Source organism: Apodemus sylvaticus, chromosome 5, assembly GCF_947179515.1.
Source record: "Apodemus sylvaticus chromosome 5, mApoSyl1.1, whole genome shotgun sequence".
Lineage (NCBI taxonomy): Eukaryota > Metazoa > Chordata > Mammalia > Rodentia > Muridae > Apodemus > Apodemus sylvaticus.
The window spans coordinates 126,893,061-126,916,890 of record NC_067476.1 but is presented as its reverse complement, the minus strand read 5'-3'; the positions used below and the strand labels follow the sequence as shown (position 1 = coordinate 126,916,890).

At 42.1% G+C, this 23,830-nt stretch overlaps 1 protein-coding gene and 1 pseudogene across 1 annotated transcript in view; both read right to left on the bottom strand.

Annotated features, from left to right (window-relative positions):
• Pcsk2 (proprotein convertase subtilisin/kexin type 2) overlaps positions 1 to 23,830 on the bottom strand; it is a 117,012-nt gene that overhangs the window by 27,182 nt on the left and 66,000 nt on the right. The window contains exons 4-5 of the mRNA XM_052181694.1: positions 20,628 to 20,716; positions 5,404 to 5,579 (exon numbers count right to left, since the gene is read on the bottom strand). Coding sequence (XP_052037654.1) covers positions 5,404 to 5,579; positions 20,628 to 20,716 — 265 coding nt within the window. The remainder of the gene's footprint in view (positions 1 to 5,403; positions 5,580 to 20,627; positions 20,717 to 23,830) is intronic.
• LOC127686614 (uncharacterized) lies at positions 5,162 to 5,280 on the bottom strand (annotated as a pseudogene).

Genomic DNA, 23,830 nt, shown 5'->3' with positions numbered 1-23,830 from the left:
ACTGTGTGGAAGATTCAGCTGCCAATAAGAACTGAGGCAGGGTTAGAAGGTGGGACATGGGCAGGGGAGGAGGAAGTCTTCCCCACAGACAAAGGAAGAGGTTGTATGTAACTGAGGACTATCTAACTAGTCACATGGCAGAATATAGAAGAAAATAACATGATTTAAGTTATAAGCTAGTCAGGGAACAACCTAAGGCATTTTCCTAGGCACTTGTACATATGTAGGAAGCCTCAAAGTTATTTCGGGGAAAGTTGGTGTATATGGAATGTTTGAGGTTACACCTGAACTTGAGTTGAACTCAAGTTCAGCTTAGATCTGAAACTCAAGCCTTGTCTCAGGGTTTGCTTTTGGGAGATCCCAGACTAACACTGTGTCCCAGTTAGGTTCTATGGCTGTGATAAAACACCACGACTAAGAGCAACTAGGGAAGGAAAGAGTTTGTTTCAGCTTACAGTTTGTAGTCCATCCTCCAGAGAAGTCAGGGCAGGAACTCAAGGCAGGAATCTGGAGGCTCTGGGGAAAGGCTGCCTTATCTATCATCTTGCTTTCCATGGCCTGCTCAGCCTGCTTTTGTCTAGCACCTACAATGAGCTGGATCTTCCCATATCAATCATTAATTAAGAATTTGCATCATAGGCCTGCCTACAGGCCATTCTGGTGGGGATTTTGATTGATTGTGGTTTTGTCTTTCCAAATGTCTCTGGCTCACGTCAAGGTGACATGAAACTACCAGCACATGTAGAGAGTAATCATTCAGGATGTCTGTTATCAATGTCCCAGCTATACTGTGAAAAGCGCTTTAACTATAAACCTAATATTCTTGCTACCAAGTTAAAGAGACAATAAGCCAAGGGGAAAGAGTTCATTCTTTTTGATTCTAGGGATCTAATCCAGAGCCTCATAATTGGCAGAAAAGCACTTGACCACCGAGACAAGTCATCCTTCCATCTTGCCCATTCTTGGATGCCTCTTCAAGCATCTACTGAAGAGAATTTGGAAGCAGACAACTGACATTTCTAAAGATCCAGATAAATGAGTTTTGTGTGTGAAGCAGATGGGAGGCACTTGGGAATGGTAAACACTGTGCCACCCAGTATAGGCATTGTTAAAGGTAGAGACTCTTACCCACTCTTCGTTTTCCCCCTGATTCTTATGATTATCACAGTCATTAAACAAAACCCCTATGCAGGATGTTAATATTCAAAGACAAATGTAAGAACTGCCTCTCTTTGATACTTAGAGTCAGACTTTCCTAGGTGGATTTTTCTATACAGTCAGTCAAATACCTGATGAGGAGGAATCCTTTGTTCTTGTGTGCTATGCTGTCACTAACAACACACCCCCAAACTGTCTAAAAAGTGTTATCTTGAAACAAAGCCTGGGGAAAAGCCAAATGAGAAAACATAATTCCCCACCCCTCAGTGCACTCTCCAAAACATTTGCATGCTGCTGTCTGAAGGTAAGCCATGAAGATTCTTTGCTTACTTTACAGCAATTGAGGCATGTTATGCAGAACCACCACACTTGAAAAGGACTTTCAGTTGCAGTCAGGGAGGTTACAGATGGAGCAAAGGGAAGGATCCAGCTCTGAGATGGCATGGTAAATGACAGGAGCCACCTGGGGGATACCCAGTTTCAGGTGGATCTGCATTGCAAACGTGGATAGAGGGCATTTGTTACAGACTTGCCTGAGTTTTCCAGCTTCAGGTGCCGAAACACACCATGTCCACTGTTGTCTGGCCCTGGGTTGGATGCATGCTTTTTGTCAATCATGAGGTGAATCACATGTTAAGAAAGCAAGCTGCTGATGGGTCAAAATGCACCTTGACTACTTGAAACGGGGCAGCAATGCCACTTCTTGCCACCAGGTTCCATTGGTAAGCCTTTGCCCTGTGCCATCTAATGTCAGGGCCCTCCATACGATTTCAGATAGGCTCAAGTGCAATGGCAGATTGCCACAATCTTGTACCAGGACATCATTTTGTTAGTTTCCCAACAGGCCATACTCAAGTGTAGGAACTGATGGATGGCGGATGACAGGTAGCTGTGCACTTCCAGGACTGTGTGTTTCTTGAACCTTGTATTGAATGTAAGGGAGACAACTCTTAAAGAGAGAGGTCACGGCTTACTTAGCACAGCTGTTCTGTGTGGACAGGATAAGTGGTGACTCAGGTTGGAAAAGTTGTCATTTTGTAGAAACACACAATTCAGGGGTCTCAGGCGATTTTATCCCAGCATTTCCCTCTTCCAAAGGGAACTTTAAGCCTTACTAGGGCAAGGATGTCTTCTACACATAGGGACAATATGGAGTAATCGACTTTTGTGACAAAAGGAAAACCAAGGCTATGTTGGCGAACAAGTCTCTCTCCGAAGGGGACATAGAAGCTCTGTATGCCAGCTTCCATGCCTGATCTTAAGCTATCAGTGTGATGTCACCAGGCACACTGGAGCATTTTTTTTTTTTTTTTGTTTTTTTGAGACAGGGTTTCTCTATGTAGCCTTGGCTGTCCTGGAACTCACTCTGAAGACCAGGCTGGCCTCGAACTCAGAAATCCACCTGCCTCTGCCTCCCAAGTGCTGGGATTAAAGACGTGCGCCACCACTGCCCGGCGAGCATTTTTGTTATTAAGATAGAATTACAACAATCTACTTTGGCAAACCTATTGGTGTCATTCTTGTTCAGCTCCTGTTTAGGCAGCCATATTGGTGAGACTATGGGTGTAGCTTCTGAAGTTGCTAGGAGACAGACTCTCAGAGTAAACTCTCTGGTCCTCTGGCTCTTAGAATCTCTCTGCCCCAGCTTCCATAATGATCCCTGAACCTTAGATGTGGCAGTGTTTGTATTTGTTTCCCTTGGGGCTAGACTTCAATAGTTCTGGATTTTGATTGGCTGTGGTTTTCGATACGGTTTTGAATGCTTGCTCTTTAATTATGATAAAGACTAAAGGAAGACAGTCTTCTGAGTTTGCAAAAGAGAAGAAAAAAACCAACCCTGTCATTAGACCAGTGATCAGCCTTCTTGGCTATAAAAGAGAGAGCAGGGGACATCAGGTGAACTGGAAAAGTGACCAGGTCTTTACACATTGTTGCAGAGTCTGGCCAAATGCCCTTTCTGATGGCCTGTTCCAAGATTGGAAGAGTGCATTAATTTTCTAGGAGTACCATAACAAAGTACCACAAATGGTGCTTTAAACAACAGATATTCATTGCCTAGATTCCATAGAGTCTAGATGCCGCCTGAATTGCTTCCTCTCCACAGCTTGGAGGAGGGTTCTTCCACACCCTCCCCAGTCTCTGGTGACTCCCTGGGACCTGGACCTTGGCATTTGTTTTCTTCCATACGGATCCTATCTTCAGTTTTGTGCAACATTCTCCCTTTGAGCATATCTGTGGGCAAGCACTTCCCTTTACTCACTGTGGGGTTTTTATTTTTATCATACTGGCTTAGGGGCCTGACTCATTGGACCATGCCCTCATGGTCACTAGTTATATCTGCAATGACGTGAATTTCAAATTAGGGTATATTCTGAGACACCTAGTGTTGATACCTCAAAGAGGTCATTGCAGTGGACCTATTAAACCCTATAATAGAGGGGGATATATGGTCTTATATTTATGTTCAGGTCTTTGACAGAATTCAACAGTATTTCTCTGTTTGAGGGTGGCGACTACTGAATATTCACCATTATAAATTATTATCCTGAAGAAGAGAAAAAGAAGGTTTTAGACACGTCACTGTCCTTGATCCCTTCATATTCCGAGTCTTTCACACAGAGCCATATTAATTGTGAAGCCCAGGCTTGGGGAGGACATGTCTCCTAATTGGGCCCAACATTTCCCTGGCAGCAGTGGGCACATGTAGAACAGAGGCTGCGGGTTGTCATGAGCAAGGCTGGGAAGGGGATCTTTGTGCTGCCTGAGTCCATGCCTCAAGAAAGAGAAGAAAGGGCTGAAGAGAGAGAGAGAGAGAGAGAGAGAGAGAGAGAGAGAGAGAGAGAGAGGGAGAGGGAGGGAGGGAGAGAGGGAGAGAGGGGGAGAGGGGGACATGGGGAGAGGGGGAGATTGGGAGAGGGAGAGAAAGAGGGAGAAAGGGAGGTGGAGGGGGGAAAGGGAGAGGGGGAGAGGGAGAGAGAGAGGAGGGAGAACAGATGGGGTGAGGGTAGCTTAGGATTTGTGCTTCAGAGCTCTGTGTGGGTTTCCACACGTCTTAGAGCCAACTGGAACCCAGGCAGCCCAGCTCCCCTTCAGCTATCTGAGACCTGCCCGAATCACCCTACTGCCCTGGTCATTCCTTCCTCCTCAAAAGACGTTCCTTCAGTGGAGCTACCTGGATGTCTGCTCCTGCAGTCTAGAGATAAGGAGGGCATACAGCTTGGTCACCAAGCACTCATATGACCCTGTCATTTCCTGGAAGTAAGTGGTTACCACTCACCTTTCTGTTTAGCATGTGTGTTTAAAGTGTTATTTTAGGGTCTTAGTATCTTAGGGTTACAAGTCATGGCTCCCAGAGTTAACAACAGTGTCCCTCAGCTCCAAAGAAGCATGGGCTGCAGCAGGCAGGCCGGGCTGAGACACGGCATCTCTCTCTACCCCATCCCCGATGCTTGCCACGGACCACTGCTTTAAATCCAGCAATTCAGTGCAGCTTGTGAAAACAGTTTGGAAATCAATGCTCAAATCAGAAGTACTTTGGCACTTCAGGTCCCCGGAGGAGAAAAGTAAGGTCACCCCAATGTCCCCTTTCTGAATTCCTGATCCCTAGGACCGGCATCTACAGAGGCTGTGTTTGTACCATGAAGTCTTGGGTAGTTGAAAGGGTTAGCTGTGCATGGGACTGTGGGCCTTTTGGGCTGTGGGCATTTCCTTGAAAGATTCCACATATGACTATTTTAAAGGCAACAAAGCAGGCTAGGCTGGGTGAATTTACTTGCTGAGGGCTTCTTGGATACTAGGAATTGGAATGGGGTCTTGGCCAGGGAGGGCTCTGATCCCTGAGCCTGGCTCATGTCCAGCCTAGGTGACCCCGCCCTGTAATATAATATCTAGGAATTCTTTACCATGCATCTCTTTCACCACTAAACCCAACCCTGGGTGTATCTTTCACAGGATCTAAACTAACATATAGGTCTATAGGGATGTAGACCCACTTTTTCTTTAAGACCCACAGCACCCAGTATTCCCAGGCAGTCTCCCATCCAAATACTAACCATGCCCGACCCTGCTTAGCTTCTGAGATCGAATAAGATCGGGCGCTTTCAAGGTGTTATGGCAGTAGACGTCGGCCCACGACTACCTGACCCTGCCACTCTACCCACTCTATGTCACTACCGCTTGCTTTACCCTCCTTTATCCTACGTCATGGAGGTGGACCGGGCCTTGTGGCGGCAGGAAAGTCTTTACCTTGTTCACACCGTCAGCCATGGCCTGGAGAGTGAGCTCTCGGGGTCCATCAACCGTCTTCCCGTTGTCTGTGGGGCCCCAGCTGGCACTGTAGATGTCGATCAGCTGAGGCATGTGACTGATGGAGGAGGCTTCGATGATGTCTGTCATAAAGGGCTGGTCTAGCATCCGGATACCTGGGCACAGATTGGGCAAGAAACAAGATGTTAGCATTCCAGCTCTCAGAAGACATGGGGTTAGGGAAAAGCTTGGGTTCTGGGAGGAGCTGGGGACCTTCAGTGTCCTCAAAACACCATGGAATCTAAAGGTCAAAAATGGTGCTCAGACCGCCCTTCCCATTCCTTTTTAGACCTCACTCATGTCTTTCCCCGAGACACATTCATTCCCTAAACAAAAATTACTTGAGTTCTTTTTTAAAAAATATTTATTTATTTATTTTATGTATTACATATATGTCATCCCTGTCTTCAGACACACCAGAAGAGGGCGTCAGATCTCATTACAGATGGTTGTGAGCCACCATGTGGTTGCTGGGAATTGAGCTCAGGACCTCTAAAAGAGCAGTCAGTGCTCTTAACCACTGAGCCATCTCTCTGGCCCTACTTGAGTTCTTAATGGGGAGAGACATGGTGTGCAAGGATATCCCTAAGTGGGAACCCAGCCTCCAGCAGTGCACAATTGATCACTGTCGATGAGAGAGGGAGGAGCAAGGTTTCTAGGATGAATACAGCTGTGTGGAAAGAGGGGGAGCATCTGACACTTAGCAAGAGGCTCCAGGGCGCAGAGGGCAGGGGACAGGAATGTTACACGAGATGAAATAAAAAAGAAAAAGGCACTGTCAGTTTGTCATAGCTGAGAAGGAACATAGGAAGGACAAAGATGGAATATGCTATTATAAATGGTCAGTAATGAGGTGCTTGGTACAGTCCCTTCCTTACGCTTAGGGTATGTCTGTAAGTCTGTTATTCTCTGATCCCTTTTGGGAGTGACATCTTGCCAGGAGGGAATAGAGCCTGATGTTTAGGACTGAACTGGGTAGATCAGAGTTGCACACAGGGTCACAAGGGGAAAGAACAAAGAGGCCTCTGTTTCTGCTAAGTTGCTCATAGCAACCTCTGGCTGACTACAAGACCTCTTCAAAGTTAACTCTCCAGTCAGCTGACTCCTCCAGATGTTGCTGATTGGTCCAGACTGTTCTCTACAAGGCTTTGTCATGTGGGTTGTGCCAGCTGAGGCTTAGAGTGTTGGGAAGCTGAAGTAACTCTGAATATGGGGACTTCTGTGGTTTAAGTGTGTCTCCTAAAGATTTGTGCTGTGTCCTGGGTACTCAGTAGCTATATGAGAACTGAGGTAATTGGAGCATTGCTCTTGGAAGGGATTAAGGTGGTTTACCTCAGACCCTGGGTGGGTTCCGTGAGAGTGAGTTGTTACAAAAAAAGCAAAACTGAACTTCCCTATTCTCTGGCTTTCTGTCACCAGATAATCACTCTTGCATGTATTTCTGATAGGTCCAATGGAGTCCTCTGATCCTGGCCTTTCAAAGCTATGAGACAAATAAACCTCTTTATACATAACTTAGCCTCAAGTATTTTGTTATAGCAACAAAAATTGAGTGAATACAAGGATTATGAAGTGAAATGTCTAGGTCATGTCTAGCTAAAATCTGGATCCCAACACTCTATTCTTAGGTCCTATGAAGCCATAGGAAAAGACTTGCAGACAAAGGACATTATTATTCAAGGACATTATTTCTCAATCATAGTTCTCTAACACAATGCAAATTAATTTAAATAAATGTCACTCGGGTCTTCCAGGGCTTGAGGAATTGATAAGATATTGTTTTCTTTCTCAAGGCCTATTCTTTTTTTTTTTTTTTTTGCCTATTCTTTTTTTTTTTAAATTATTTTATTTATTTACATTCCAGCTGTTGCCCCCATTCCAGGTCCCACCTCTATTGTTCCTCATCCCATTCCTCCTCCCCCTTGCCTTTGAGAGGGTGCTCCCCCACAGGCATCCCACTTCCCTGGGGCCTCAAGTCTCTGCAGGATTAGGTGCATCTTCTCCCACTGAGGCCAGACCAGGAAGTCCTCTGCTATATATGTGCTGGGGGGGTGTTTATGGGGGCTGTGGGAGAGGCCTTGATCAGTCTGTGTATGCTGCTCAAGGCCTATTCTCATCTCAAGAGGCTAGGCATTCTCTCTTGAAACCTCAATGATGTGAAGTTCACTCCCATCCCCATGCTTGGATCAAAGTTTCTCCCAGAATCCCTTTAGGCAATTGCAGGGGGAGCAGTGCTTTATGTCTAATCAGACAGCAAGGTGTTTTGGTGCCTGGGGTGCTATTACTGTGTTTACTTCTGTCCCTGGGTTCAGCATGATGCTGGATATTTATCTCCAGATTGAATTCTTAAGAATGAGTGTCTGAGCCTCAGGACACAGGAACTGAGGAGCAGTCTGGGACAGGATCCTTCCAGTTTCTGTTTGCACCAGGAGCCGATCCTGTGCCACAGTGCCCAGAGATGATCCTGTTCTACAGCGATACACACACAAATACTGTCCTGAGAGAGCTGGTCTCCCAGAAGTGTGGACATGCCTGTGAACACAGGTAAGACCACCACTTCTGCTCAAATTCCTGGCCCAAGAGAGACCTGCCCAGAGCCATTAGGATACAGGAACCAAGGAACAGTGGGAGACAGAATCCTTCCGGTTTCCATCTGTACCCTGGAACTGAACCTGTGCCACAGCTCTCCATACCCCAACTCTTCCTGGAGAGAACTGGTCTCCTAGGAGTACTGACACACAGGCTCAAAGGAGGGGCAAACCACAGTTAGAGACAGTAAGACCAGCTAACACTAGAGATAACCAGATGGTGAGAGGCAAGGGCAAGAAAATAAGCAACAGAAACCAAGTTCAGAACCCAGCATCATCAGAACGCATTTCTCCTACCACAATGAGCCACAGATACTACCAGAACCTCAAAAAAGCAAGGCTCTGATTTAAAATCATATCTCATGATGATTATAGAGGACTTTAAGAAGGACATAAATAACTACCTTAAAGAAGTACAGGAGAACACAGGTAAACAGCTAGAAGCCCTTAAAGAGGAAACACAAAAATCCCTTAAAGAGTTATAGGAAAACACAATCAAACAGAAATGAACAAAATAATCCAGGAGCTAAAAATGGAAATAGAAACAATAAAGAAATCACAAAGGGAGACAACCCTGGAGATAGAAAACATAGGAAAGAGATCAGGAGTCGTAGATGTAAGCATCATCAACAGAATTTAAGGGATAGAAGAGAGAATCTCAGGTGCAGAAGATACCGTAGAAAACATTGACATAACAGTCAAAGAAAATGCAAAAAGCAAAAAGCTCCTAACCCAAAACATACAGGAAATCCAGGACACAATGAGAAGACCAAACTTAAGGATAATAGGTATAGAAGAGAGTGAAGATTCCTAACTTAAAGGGTTAGTAAATATCTTCAACAAAATTATAGAAGAAAACTTCCCTAAAGAAAGAGATGCCCATGAACATACAAGAAACCTACAGAACACCAAATAGATTAGACTAGAAAGAAATTCCTCCTGTCACATAATAGTCAAAACACCAAATGCACTAAACAAAGAAAGAATATTAAAAGGTAGCAGTAATATTAAAGAATATTAAAAAAGCAGTAAGGGAAAAAGGTCAAGTAACGTATAAAGGCAGACCTATCAGAATTACACCCAACTTCTCACCAGAGACTATGAAAGCTAGAAGATCTTAGGCAGATGTCATATAGACCCTCAGGGAACACAAAGGCCAGCCCAGGCTACTATACCCAGCAAAACTCTCAGTTACCATAGATGGAGAAACCAAGATATTCATGACAAAACCAAATTTACACAATATCTTTCTACAAATCCAGCCCTACAAAGGAGAATAGATAGAAAGCACCAACATAAGGAGGGGAACCACACCCTAGAAAAAGGGAGAAAGTTTTCTTCTTTCAACAAACCCAAAACAAGATAGCCACAGAAACATAAAAATAACATCAAAAATAACATGAAGCAACAATCACTATTCCTTAATATCTCTTAACATCAATTGACTCAATTCCCAAATAAAAAGACAGAATAACAGACTGTAAATGTACCTCAGTGTCAACGACAGACACTACCTCAGAGTAAAGGGCTGGAAAACAATTTTCCAAGCAAATGGTCCCAAGAAACAAGATGGAGTAACCATTCTAATATTGAATAAAATCAACTTTCAACCACAAGCTATTAAAAAGGATAAGAAAGGGCACTTCATACTCATCAAAGGAAAAATCTACCAGGAAGAACTCTCAATTCTGAACATCTATGCTCCAAAGGTATGGGCACCCACATTCATAAAAGAAACTTTACTAAAGCTCAAAGCACACAATGCACCTCACACAATAATAGTGGGAGACTTCAACACCCTACTCTCATCAATGGACAGATCATGGAAACACAAACTAAACAGAGACACATTGAAACTAACAGAAGTTACGGGCCAAGTGGATTTGCTATAGAACATTTCATCCTAAAACAAAAGAATATACCTTCTTCTCAGCACCTCATGGTACCTTCTCCATAATTGACTATATAATCATTCACAAAACAGGCTTCAACAGATACAAGAAGATTGAGATAATCCCATGCATCCTATCAGATCCCCACAGACTAAGGCTGGTCTTCAATAGGAACAAAAACAACAGAAAGCCCACATACACATGGAAGCTGAACAATGCTCCACTCAATGATAACTTGGTCAAGGAAGAAATAAAGAAAGAAATTAAAGACTTTAGAAATTAATGAAAATGAAGGCACAACATACCCCAACTTATGGGACACAATGAAAGCAGTGCTAAGAGGAAAACTCATAGCTCTGAGTGCCTCCAAAAAGAAACTGGAGAGAGCATGTACTACTAGCACACCGAAACCCTGGAACAAAAAGAAGCAAATACACAGAGGAGTAGACTGAGGGAATAATCAAACTCAGGGCTGAAATCAATTTAGTAGAAACAAAAAGAATGATACAAAGAATCAACAAAACCAGAAGGAGAAAATCAAGAAGATAGATCAACCCTTAGCCAGACTAACCATAGGGCACAGAGACAGTATCCAAATTAACAAAATCAGAAATGAAAAGGGAGAAATAACAACAGAAATCGAGGAAATTGAAAAAATAAAACCCATCAAATCCCACTACAAAAAACTATACTCAACAAAACTGGAAAATCTGGATAAAATGGACAATTTTCTAGACATATACCAAATACCAAAGTCAAATCAGGATCAGATAAACCACCTAAACAGTCCCATAACCCCTAAAGAAAAAGAAGCATTCATTAAAAGTCTCCTAACCAAATAATGCCCCCGGACCAGATGGGTTTAATGCAAAGTTCTGTCAGACCTTCAAAGAGGACCTAATACCAATACTCCTCAAACTATTCCACAAAATAGAAACAGAAGGAACCTACCCAATTCATTCTGTGAAGCCACTGTTATGCTGTGTATTCTCCCTTGGAGATGGAATGGTTTCTGTCTAATCAGGAACTTGTCACAATTTCCTTTCATAGAGTACTTCATAAAAGATTTTTCTCTACTTCTATCATGTTTAATGTTCCAAAAAGATTTTAAAAACTAGTTGAATGCATATTACTTTTAGCTTCAGAAGATATCATGAATATTTAAGAGGCATTAATTATTATAAATTATTTTGATGACCTAAAAACATCAATACGGAGTTATATATTTTAAAATAAATTTTATTAGTTTAATAAAAAAATGGAATGAATGTCTGTATCTGATCTGTCTCTTTCCTCTCCAACAGAAATAACAAGTTCAAAAGAACAAGTAATAAAGGCCATAGATAGATAGGCACTAATCCCTCACCTCTGCCTTAACCCTGAAGTCAAGTCACCCATTTATGCCAACTAACACTCAATTATGAATTCATATAAATTGATATCTTTTCTTTTGGAGGAAGTTCATTTAGATTAAGACTCGATATGAACTTTTTAGAAGTGGTGTTTCAAGAAAGCTTAAGACTACATTTGACTATGGACCTATATCTAATTTCTTTACTTAAGAAATGTAGCAGGGCACAGTGGTGCGCTCCTGTAATTTTCTTCTTTTAAGGAGAAAGTTCATATGCTTTTAAATTTGCTTAGTTCTAAACACTTAGGCCTGAGAGGCACACCTCCAAGAGAAGGAACTTGAGAGGTTGAAGTAGGAAGACTGTAGTTGAACCAGAATGGTCTACTTACTTAGATCTTGTTCCAAACAAACATTAAAAAATGCTGATATAGCTCAGTGGTAGAGAGCTTGCCCGATATGTAATACATACATCCATACATACAAACATCCATCCATCCATCCATCCATCCATCCATACATACATACATACATACATATACACATGCACGCATGCATACATACATATATACATGCATGTATGCATACATACACATATACACACACAGAAATATACGTACATGTGTGTATTTTTGAATGTATGTCTGTATATATGTATGTATGTATGTATGTATGTATGTATGTATGTATGATCTTAGGTTCAATTCCTAGCAGGCCTGCTACAATTTAACATAGAGACCACTGGGCTACAGAATAAAATGAACAGAAAAAATTTTCAAGGGAAATTGTGTTTGCTTTGTGGGTGGTGAATAGTCAGAGAGGCCAAAATTCTCTTGTTTTAAGGAGAATATGGTTTTTAATTTGTCTGGCACTACTTATCCAGGCTTGCGCAGTTAGCCTCAAGAAGGAAGGTGAGGAAAACTTAACCCTGGTCACAGGAGGCCTTGATTGTCCCACCCACTGGCTGGCTGATGGCAGTCCGAGGTTTGCCAGAGTCAGTGTGGGCGGGCGGCTGACCCTTGAGCCTTCTTCCTCTTTACAACTCTGGTTCCTTAGTGCTTCTTACTTCACCCTGTCACGAGCTCCCTTTGTGCTGAATGCACAGAACTGATGTGTACTTATCTGGATTTTTTTTTAGCATCGAGGGAGGTAGGTGTGGCCACAGACTGAGAGCTGGACCCATTCATATTCTTGGAACCAGGTTTGTGGCATTTCTTTTAATCATGTTAATTTCAGGAGGACTGAGGCATGAATTAATTGAATAAGTTACAGTATTAATTTTGCAAATGACAGCACTATTAGTGACCAAGACACAGACTCTGGGTGACCTGAAGTCTTTTAGAGAGGGTCTCTATCTTTCCTATGCTCTCGGATGCCCCCTAAGCAATGGGAGGGGAGTGGGGGACAGAGAGAGGTGTCGAAGGAGCTGGGGTCAGTGTTTTCACATCTGTAACATGTTCTACTGGCATGACTTGATAGGTGGGGACAGCTACAGGCTACATCGCTGGCATTTCCACCCAACTCACCCCCACCCCCAGGTCTGTACATCTCATTGATGGTCATAGTATTCTGTCTTTTCCTGCTCCACACATTTAGAAGATACAGCTTGGCACTCTGGGGCTGCAAGAGCCCAGGGGATTTCAACAGAACTCCCTCCCCCCTTTTAGCTCCATTCCTGTCACCAGACCTGTGCTATCATATGACACCAGTGCATGCTGTAATATATCATCTGGGCACAGATAATTGGTACCTTCTGCGCCCATGAATATTAGCCCCGGAGGCTAAGAAGCAAGTTCATGCTCAGCCAGATTTTAGGGTCTGAATAGTCAGCATTCATGATGCTTTTGGTGATTTTAATTGATTTGCTTAAAAGACCGAGATATAAAGTACATAAACTCGTGAATGTGTTATATAGATTAGCAGTTAATAAGAATGACTACATGAAAGAAATTCCATGTTATATGATCAACAGTACACTTTTCATAGTCTTTACAAAATCAATTTAAAAAATTTCCTTCTGTTTTTAATTAACACTAAAATCCAAAATCGATATGGACAACCATGAGAGGAAGCATGTCTGTCTCCTCAAGTGTTTATTCTTTTATGGTGAAAACATTTGTTAAAGGTGATTTCATCTCCTGTGTGATTTCTTTTCTATTCTTTTTTTTTTTAAGATTTATTTATTATTATATGTGTAAGTACACTGTAGCTGTCTTCAGACACCAGAAGAGGGCATCAGATCTCATTATGGATGGTTGTGAGTCACCACGTGGTTGCTGGGATTTGAACTCAGGACCTCTGGAAGAACAGTCAGTGCTCTTAACCACTGAGCTATATCTCCAGCCCCTCCTGTGCGATTTCATCTGCTATGGTTTGAAAAGGAAGGCACCTGAGGGCAAATCCACCTGGGCCTGCTACCCTTGTTACTCTGGGAAGCCCAAGGTATCATGGGACTAACTGTCGAGCCCATGTACAAGTCGCTGACTTTCCGGTCTGCTGCCTTGCTTTACTCTGCATAGAGTGGAAATAATATCGCATTGTCTTGCCTCTCCACCCCTTTCTTGGTATGAGGAAGATAGGTGTCTCACCTGCTAGTCACTGTGGGTCACCTCCTGCACAACAGCCATGAACTATATAAGTGGACTGAAGGCCTGAGGCAGTATCACCCCAAAGGCTGGGTGCTGCCTTGATCTTTCAGCAGCCTAGACCGATAAATAATGTTATTGGGAAAGTTTGTTATTTTTGTCCATTTATGTACTTATGATTTTAAATTTTAATTTTTTCCTCAATCTCTCTTTTTTAGAATATATGTATGCACATGTGTATACGATGTATGCATGTGTGCATATTATGTTTGTGTGTGTATAATATACATACACAGTGTGTATGATGTATGCATGTGTGTATCATGTATTGTGGTGGGTTGAATATGGTTGGCCCCGGGAGTGACACTATTAGGGGGCATGACCTTGTTGGAGTAGATGTGACCTTGCTGGAGGAAATGTGTTATCATGGTTGTGGGCTTTAAGACCCTCATCCTAGCTGCCTAAAAGTCAGTCTTCTCCTGTTTGCCTTTGGAACAAGATGTAGAACTCTCAGCTCCTCCTGCACCGTGCCTGCCTGTATGCTGCCCTGCTCCCACCTTGATGATAATGGACTGAACTTCTGAATCTATAAGCCAGCCCCAGTGAAATGTCATCCTTGGTCGTGGTGTCTGTTCAAAGCAGTAAAGCCCAAACTAAGACATTTATGTATGTATGTATGTGTGCATGCATGATGTATGCATGTGTGCACACATGCCATGGCATGCATGGGGAGGTCAGAGGACAACTTGCAGGGTCAGTCCCCTCCTTCCCTTTTAGGTTTCAGGAACTGAACTCAGGGAACCAGACACACATGGCTGCATGTTCATTGGCTGAACCATCTTTCAAGTCCAGTCTTCTTGCTGAACAGGTGAAATGCAGTCTAAAAGTGAACATTTAAAAGGAAGAAAAATAGGGCTATCTCCTTACATAATTACCCACTGAAGAAAGAGACTTTTCCCAAAATAAATAAAATTGGTCTTTTGTTCTGAAATTCATATTAAAGAAGTGACTAAGGAGGGACTATCAATAATTAAAATTTCAGATGCTTCTTGAAATGATTTAAAAAATTCCAGACTATACCAATAATCCTGGACACCAGTCTCCATGTTAGACAATTACTCTTAAGGAGTCAGTCTCACTGGACTCCTTCCTGCCTCCTTCCCTGGCTGAACGGAGAAGAGACAGAAACGACTGTGTCCTTAAAAACAGATGCCAGAACCCAGGAGTTCCTGCTTTGTCCCCCTCCCCCAGGGTCCACAAGTTGTGACCGTCAAGGAGGGTAGGAAAGTGGGGTCCATTTAAGGAGATTTTTAAGGGTCTCACATGGCCCTGGGTGGGACAAATGAAGAGGAAGGAGCTGCTTTCTGGTCATAGAGGCTCGGAATTCCACCCTGATTCAGTGACTTCAGCAGAATGGGAGTTTCCCAATTGGGGACACCAGGTGCAAAATAACCTCACAATTTCCTGTGGTTCCTGTGTTTAAATTGTGCATGCAGAAGGAGGTTATGATGTATAACATATGTCATATTAGAGATATAATCATGTGATAGAATTGCAGAGAACATGAAATGAGTGGAGTTTTGCATTGTGCCTGGCAGAAAGGCAACATATCGATTGTTATTGTTAATTTTTGTAACTGTCATTATGCAAGTATCTGCAGATATTTGGACTTTTAGAGCCATTTCAGGTCCCAGTATTTAGAGACTCTGAAATGAGAGCCTGGGAAAAGTCACTATTTTTAACAGAGGAGGTGGGCCGATGGTCTTGTACTCTATTCAGCATGAAGGGTCCCAGGGCACTGTGCAAAGAGTTCACTAGACTGACATCTCTGCTGCACCTGGGCAGTCCCCAGCCATCTCTGCAGCCTATTTGAGACGCAATGTACTGAGAATGTCTGGAGAATTCTCCTGATTGCTGGGGACTGATCCAAAGCGGGGCAAAGCAACAGAGGTTGATGGTTCTGGTAGGAGGACATGTTTTTTACCTCCTGGGTGGACATTCCACTGGCTCTGGGACCTTAGGTCCGCAATCTCTCAGTTCTACTGCTGTGCCCATTCTGTCATTCAGTGGTAATTAATATCCTAGTGGTTTATCCATTGACTCCTTGCCTCTGTCTTCCTCCCTTTCCATTCTTCCCTCTTGTCCAGCAAATAGGATTTGCACATAGACTGTGAGCCACAGGCTGATCTAGATGCTGCAGTGCTAAGGTGATATCAAGTAGACAGACACTGCATTTGTGGAGACTGGTTGCTCGGGGAGAATCAAATGGCCATGCATGACACGGATGACTTCAGGAGTCGACTTGACTGATGAGGGAACATGTAGGGAATTATCGAAGCATCATTTTGGATGTGTCTGTGCGGTATTTCCAGGAACTGATTGAGCCTGAGTGTCGTAAGTGGAGAAGATATGTCCTCAGCTATAGCAGCCACTCCCAGCCATACTTTCTAATGAGTAGTTTAGGCGGTTTTTACCTAAACTGAATTTATCTAGAGATTGACTCATGTATATATAGGAACTTAATATACAACACACAATATGCACATGACTGTCCCGTGGGGGTTTTTGCAAAGATGGTGTTGGGAATGCCAATTTCCCATTTGGAGAAAAACAGAATGGCTAGTCGACTTAGCACTGCATCTACAAAAGTAGATTCTAGATTGACTGGTAGCCTTGTGTCAAAGTTTGTACTGACTGAAACAAACTCATGGCCAGTTATCTAAGACATACCAAGAATGCTTGAACACTGACAGGAAACACGAGCAAAGTCTGTGAGCTGAAGAACTGGATAGGCAGGAAACACATGAAAAGGTCTCTTCTTTCTGTCTCTTCCCCTTTAGAAGATTCATTTTCTTTTCTTTTTTAAAAAGATTTATTTATTGTTATATGTAAGTACACTGCAGCTATCTTCAGACACACCAGAAGAGGGAGTCAGATCTCATTACAGATGGTTGTGAGCCACTATGTGGTTGCTGGGATTTGAACTCAGGACCTTCAGAAGAACAGTCAGTGCTCTTAACTGCTGAGCCATCTCTCTAGCCTGAAGATTTGTTTTCTATTTTCATAAACACTCAGGTTGGTTTCTTACTCAAGATGCTTCTGATTTAGTCTCCTGTGTTCTGGTATTATAGGTTCGTGCCACTAAACCATGACAAGCCCTTTTCTCTCTTCTTTTCGAGACCCACTAAGTATTCCCACTAGTACCTCCCTAACATTACCAAACACCTCCAGACTGTCACAGACCAACAATTATCCCAGCTGATCACCAGGTGGCGCCTTAGCCCACCATACCTCCATAGCATAGACAATTGCTTAAGGGAAATTGTTTGGAAGAGTTTGGTTTCTTTTTAGTGACACACACACACACACACACACACACACACACACACACACACACACACACGGTAGCCTTTCAGGATCATCATCCCTAATGAATAAAAGCTTTTCATTTTTCAATTTTGTATGACTGGGGATGCTGCAACTGTTTTTGCTTGCAATTCTTGATCAACTTTGGTATTTTCTCAAGCAGAAGCCCTCACTGTCTTCTGATACTTGAATGGGGCACAGCATAGGATTGGACCAGACAGGTACGTCCAACCTGCTGCTTACAGGCTAGAAGAGGCTATATAGGATTGTACCTACTTGCTTTTGGTTTTGCTTTAGGGAATGCAGGGACCGGGGGTTAGGGAATTGAGATTCTTTCTTTCTTTCTTTCTTTCTTTCTTTCTTTCTTTCTTTCTTTCTTTCTTTCTTTCTTTCTTTCTTTCTTTCTTTCACTTTAAATTTTTTACATTATATATATTTATTTTTTTAATTATATATTTTTATGTTCTATATTCTTTGTTTACAATCCAAATGATTTCCCTTTTCCCAGTTTCCCCCTCCCCATATGTCCCATAAACCTTCTTCTCTCCACGCATTCTCCAATCACCTCTGTCCTTTTTCTCTGTCCTAGTACTCCCCTATAATGCTAGATCAATCCTTTCCAGGATCAGGATCCTCTCCTTACTTCGACAATGAATTCACAAGATTTTTAGGCAAATGGTTGGATCTAGAAAATATCATCCTAAGTGAGGCAACCCAATCACAAAAGAATACATATGGAATGCAATCTCTATTAAGTGGATATTAATTAGCCCTGAAGCTCTGAATACCCAAGGCACAATTAGCATAACAAATGACTCCCATGATGAAATAAGGAGAGGGTCTTTTTTTAAATGACCTTTGTTAATTGTTTTACTTCTTTTAAAATTTTATTTATTTATTTTTTTTATAAATTGCTTAGAGACTCTTTCTTATTATTTTATTTTATTTTTTAAAGGGACATAAAATACTTTATGATAAAATTAAAGATTTATATAAAAATATTTCAGATAAACACATTAAAATTGACAATTTTCATGGAAAAAACTGAAATGTTTCTAGGGGAAACCTTCAGGGGAAAGAGAAAAGTAGGAAAGCAGGTAAAGGAGAAGGAAGTGCCCTGATGTGCATTCAAATTTCTTAATTTTTTCAGAACCGTGTGTGTGCACCTCTCTCTCTCTGCTCCCATATGTGTATATGTGTTTGTCTCTCTTTCTGAGTGTGTGTGCACATGCCTGCTTGTGTCCAAGCATGAATGTACTTGTGGAGATTGTGGACAACGTTGGGTATTATCTTTAGGAACACTCTTCATTTCCTTGGGGACTGTGTCACTGGCTTGGAGCTGACTGATTAGGCTAGAATAAGTGCCCAGGACATGCCTGGGATCCTTCTGTTCCCCTGTCTCTAATACCAGGAACATTTTTCTTTTGTATGAAATGAAATGAGTGTACCATTTCTCTCTTCCCTTTCCTCCATCCAAAACCTCTCAAAGACCCCTCTTTGCTCCCTTTCAAATGCATGGCCTCTTTTTTCTTAATTGTTGCTATGTGCACATATGTATATCTCTATACATATAGTCCTAAATATAACCCACTCAGTCCATATAATGTTACTTGTATATATGTTACTTTATGATCATTTGGTATCGAACAGCAAATTGGTGTCTTTGAAGACAATTTCTCAAACTCTAAGCATTCCCTAGTTGCCTGTAGTTCTTTGTGTAGGGTTGAGTTCTTGTGGTCTTTCCCCTGTCCACTTTAGCTTGTCTATTGTTTTCCTTGTTCAGCTCATGTTTAGGAAGTTATGTTGATGATATTTTATGGGTGTGGCTTCTGACATTACTAAAAGACAGTCTCACAGGAAACTCCCTGATCCTCTGGCTCTTACAATCTTTCTACCTTCTCTTCCACAATGTTTCCTGAGCCTTAGGTGCCCAAGTTGTTTTGTCTATGTATTCATTGGGATTGGGATCCACAGCCCAACATTTTGGTTGGTTGAGGTTTTCTATTATGGTCTCTATCTGTTGCAAAGAGAAGTTTCTCAGTAAGGGATGGGGACCACACTTATCTGTGTGTATAAGGATAAATATTAGAATGTAGCTGGGAATTGTGATGGTTTGGTGAAGTGGAGGTTGTAGGTTCTCCTTTGAGACTCATGACTTCACTAGCTTCGGATAGTTGATTAGGTTTCCTGTACCAGGCACAGTTCCCTCTTGTGGAGCAGGCCTTAAGTCCAAGTAGAGAGTTACTGGTTACCAGGTTATACATGCCTCTACTGTACCGTTAGGATTACCATGCCATGATGGCTAATGCTGTGGTTCATAATGCTTGGCATTTTTATGTGGGTTCTGAGAATCAAGCTTAGGTATTTGTACTTAAAAGGCAGGTATTTTATCAACAAAGCAAGTCTCCAGCCCCCAGATCTTTATCTATATCTGCATCTATCTATCTATCTATCTATCTATCTATCTATCTATCTATCTATCTATCTAGTGTGTGTGTGTGTGTGTGTGTGTGTGTGTGTGTGTGTGTCTGTGTGTGTGTGTGAAATTCTGTACTCAGTTCAGGCAGATGTATCTGTAAGCAGTCTGGAAAGAGCTAAGGGTGGGTTTGTTAAGGATCCATTTGCTTTATTTAGGTCTCTAGAAACGTAAGTATCAGTACAAAGTAGGTTTATGGTTCAATTAAATTGCCAGGAAAGAAATTATCTGTCTGTTTCTCTCTAACTCTCCATCGACTTTCTGTTCCCATTCTTAAAAATCCTTGTAAGGAGGGAAGCGTGAAGTACTGGATCCAGCTGGGTTTTATAAGAGGTTGCATGTGGATCAGACCTTCTTAAAAATGAGTTGGACCATACAAACCAGTTTCAAGGCCACCCAACATCGGTACAAATAATCCTTCACTCCTGTAAACACAAATATGTTCTCTCTATAAAAATGTTATTGACCTTGACATAATACTTTAATGTAGCAACTTTGCATTAATATAAAGCTGAAAACCTAAGATAATCATTTTTTGCTGTTAGAAAACAAGATTGTGGTTTCTCTTGGGTAGCTATGGGTAATGCCTGGACACAGGGTCATGAGGACGAGGTCTTTGGGGTCTGGTTGGGTTTTGTTGGCCACATGGATGATACACTTAGGAAAATCCATTCACATTTGAGCTCGGTGCTTGTGATCTGTCTATTTTGGGGGCGTCTGATGCTTAAAGAATGTTGTGTGCAGGTTAAAATGAAGTGTCTTTCCCGTGCTTGCTACACTCGTGGGTGGGTCACAGACCTCCTGACCAATGGGATAAATGTGCTGAGCCCTGCAGACTCGAGACTAGACAGTGGCAGCTCCCAGGGCAGGCTGCCCAGCAGGTGCCTGTCTCCGGCAGGGCTGGCTCACCTGCCACTTTGGAGTTGTATGCTACGCCGACTCCACAGATATTGTTGCTGGCTGCGGCGGAAACTTCTCCTGCACACCTAGTTCCATGGCTGTGGGGAAAATAGAGACAAGTCAGACACACAGTCAAAAGTGTTTTTAGGGGATTTCTTCAATCTTGCCTGCTGGAGGCAACTTAGTCTTTAAAGATTAAACTGTATTTGAGCCCCACCCCCCAATGACCCATCCAGTTATCTATCTGTCAGCTCCCAAATTCTCTTCTATCTTCCCCTTTCTCCAGTAACCTTCTTGACCCTGGGTAGTTTCTATTATAAAGATGTTTCTGAGAACACTTTTCAACTTCAACCACTGGTTTTACTTTAAAATTTGGAAAATCTTCCAGTGGAAAACACAGGTTTTCTTAAAAAATGAAAAACACTATAGAATAGGTGTGGGCTGACCTGTGGCTGGCCAGCTTGGGTTTTTGGAAGCATTAGGATCTATGGGTGTGTAGTTACTTCCCAGGTGTCTCAGCATTCAGGAGCAAGACATTGCCCACCAATGATGGAGTGATGGTCACTCACCTTCATTGAACTAGGTTTCCACTTTGACACAGAAATAAGAAATCACATTTTGCCAGTATTGTAGAAAAGAAGCTAAAGGACCCCTGTTTCCAGGTGGTATGACTCTAGACATAAAGACCCTAAAGATGTTACCAGAAAATTCTGAACCAATAATTAGAAATCCAGCAAAGTGGCAGGATACAAAATTAACATACAGAATCCAATAGCTTTTTTAGTATCAAAGATAAACATACCAATGCAGAAAATAGGAAAATAGTCCTAATAGCCCAATAATAGTCTTAATAGCCCAATAATAGTCTTAATAGCCCAATAATAGCCAGGGCAGCAAGAGAAGCAAGAACAAGAACAACAACAAAACAAATTCTGAGTTAACCAAGAAGGTGACAATATTGAATATATTGAAAACTTTGAAAGTCTGAAGAAATAGTCTTACTGTTAAGTTCTGAATGGTAACAAATAAGATTGGCAAGAGCCTCTAATTATTTGGGAGTGGGTATGCAATCCCATTGGCTAACAACTCAAAATGAGGTAGTCCATTCCTGGTACTGGGGTTTATTTGGTATCTATTTGGGGTATTATACCTCTACTATAAAGTAAACTCCATTTAAACTTTTTATGCACACACACACATATGTATATATATATGTTAGAAAGCTTTTACAGTAGTGTGTTTCCATGTAAATTTTTCAAAAGGCCTCTAGTGTTAGCTATCACTTCATGTATTCCCTACCTTGCCTTCCATTTCCCTATTCCTTTTAATCCTTCCTGTTCCATTTTTCCACTTCCATCCTTTAAAAACACTATTGTCTATCTACTGGAATAATAGAACATAAAGAAATACTCAGCTGAAAGTTTTGTTCATACTGTCTGGCTTCATAGTACAGGAAGGTGCTACACATGCCACCAGAGGAGAAAAGAAATAATCAGATTCACCCAGCTGTGAACCCTGAAAACTATAATCATGACTTGCCTGGCAAGATATGCCCACTGTTGTAATAATGGCACGAATGTTCATGGGGTAACCAACTATTTCTTTTAATGGATTTGAGTCCTGCTCCATGAGATGAAGCCCATAGTTGACATTGTCAATGAGGCTGAGAACCGGTGGCTAGATAGGCCATGGGAAAATAGTAGCCAGGAAGCCTACTATTTGTGGTATTTTGAATGAGAATGGCTCATGAACACTTGGTTCCGGGTTGACTGGACTGCTTGGGAAGGATTAGGAAGTGTGGACTTATTGGAAGCTGTATCGTACTGTATCCTACCTCACTGGGCTTTGAGGTTTCAAAAGCCCAACTATTCCCAGTTCTCTCTCTGTGTGTCTTTCTGTCTCTGTCTCTGCATCTCTCTGTCTCTGTCTCTCTCTGCCTCTCTGCCTCTATCTACTGTCCTGGCACCATGCCTACCTGTTTGTTTTCACACTCTCAGCCATGATAGTCATGGAATCACCCTTTGAACTATAAGCCCCCAATAAAATCTTTCTTCTGTAGATTGCCTTGGTCTTATTACACTAATAGAAAGATCACTGAGACACTATTATTCTGGTAAGTGGACACAGCAATAAAATAATTCCTAATGACCTATTGGTATATTCATCGATCAATGTATCACTCAGATCTCATCAGAGAAACTGTAGAGGGCAATTTGCATTGGATCCACAACTGGCCCAGGTGCAGAAGTGATTATCGCTAAATGAGATGTATATATCATAGCCCTCCCCTCAAGGCTCAGTGATCCATGTGAAAGAGGGTGTGGAAAGTTAGTAAGGACTGGAGATGGTGGATGACGTAAGGAAGCAGTGCTTCCTAGACATGGCAGGGGAGATACACATATGAACTCAAAGTGATTGTGACAGATCAAGCAAGAGAACCATCTCAGTATGGAGTGCGGGGGGAGGTGGCCATGAAGTTCCAACCCTAGTGGAGGAGCTATTGGCAATTGATGACTGATGGAAGAGAGAAAGTCCATTTTCTTCAAGAAAGCAGTCACATGCTCTAGGAGATGGCCTACATCCATGCACATACTTGCAGTCCTGAGTGGACTCAGTGTGTTGTTAACAACAACAACAACAACAACAACTACTACTACTACTACTACTTACTACTACCACTACTACTACTACTACTTCTTACTACTTACTACTACTACTACTACCACTACCACTACTACTACCACTACTACTACTACTACTACTACTACTACTATTACTACTACTACTCATGGAATTGGAACTGAATAGTGGCAAGGTAGTTGGGGAGAAATTGGAGTAGAGGGATTTTGTATACTGGATACATGTACAAGATTCTCAAATAATGAAAAAAGAATTTAATATCATTAGCAATCAGGGAAAGTCAGTTTAAAACAACTTCTAGATTCCATGTCATCCCTGTTGGAATAACAATCACCAGGAAATCAATTCATAACAAATGCTGGTGAGGCTATCGGGAAAGGATAATCTTATTGACTTTTAGTGGTAGTACAAGCTGGTATGGCCACTGCAGAAAAACAGTGTGGAGAGTCCTCAACAAATTGTAAACAGAATTATCACATGACTGAGCAAGTCAGCCCCTGGCCATATACCCAATGGACTGTACATATTGCTACAGAGATGCTCAGTTGTTCATGTTTGCTGCTGCAGAATTC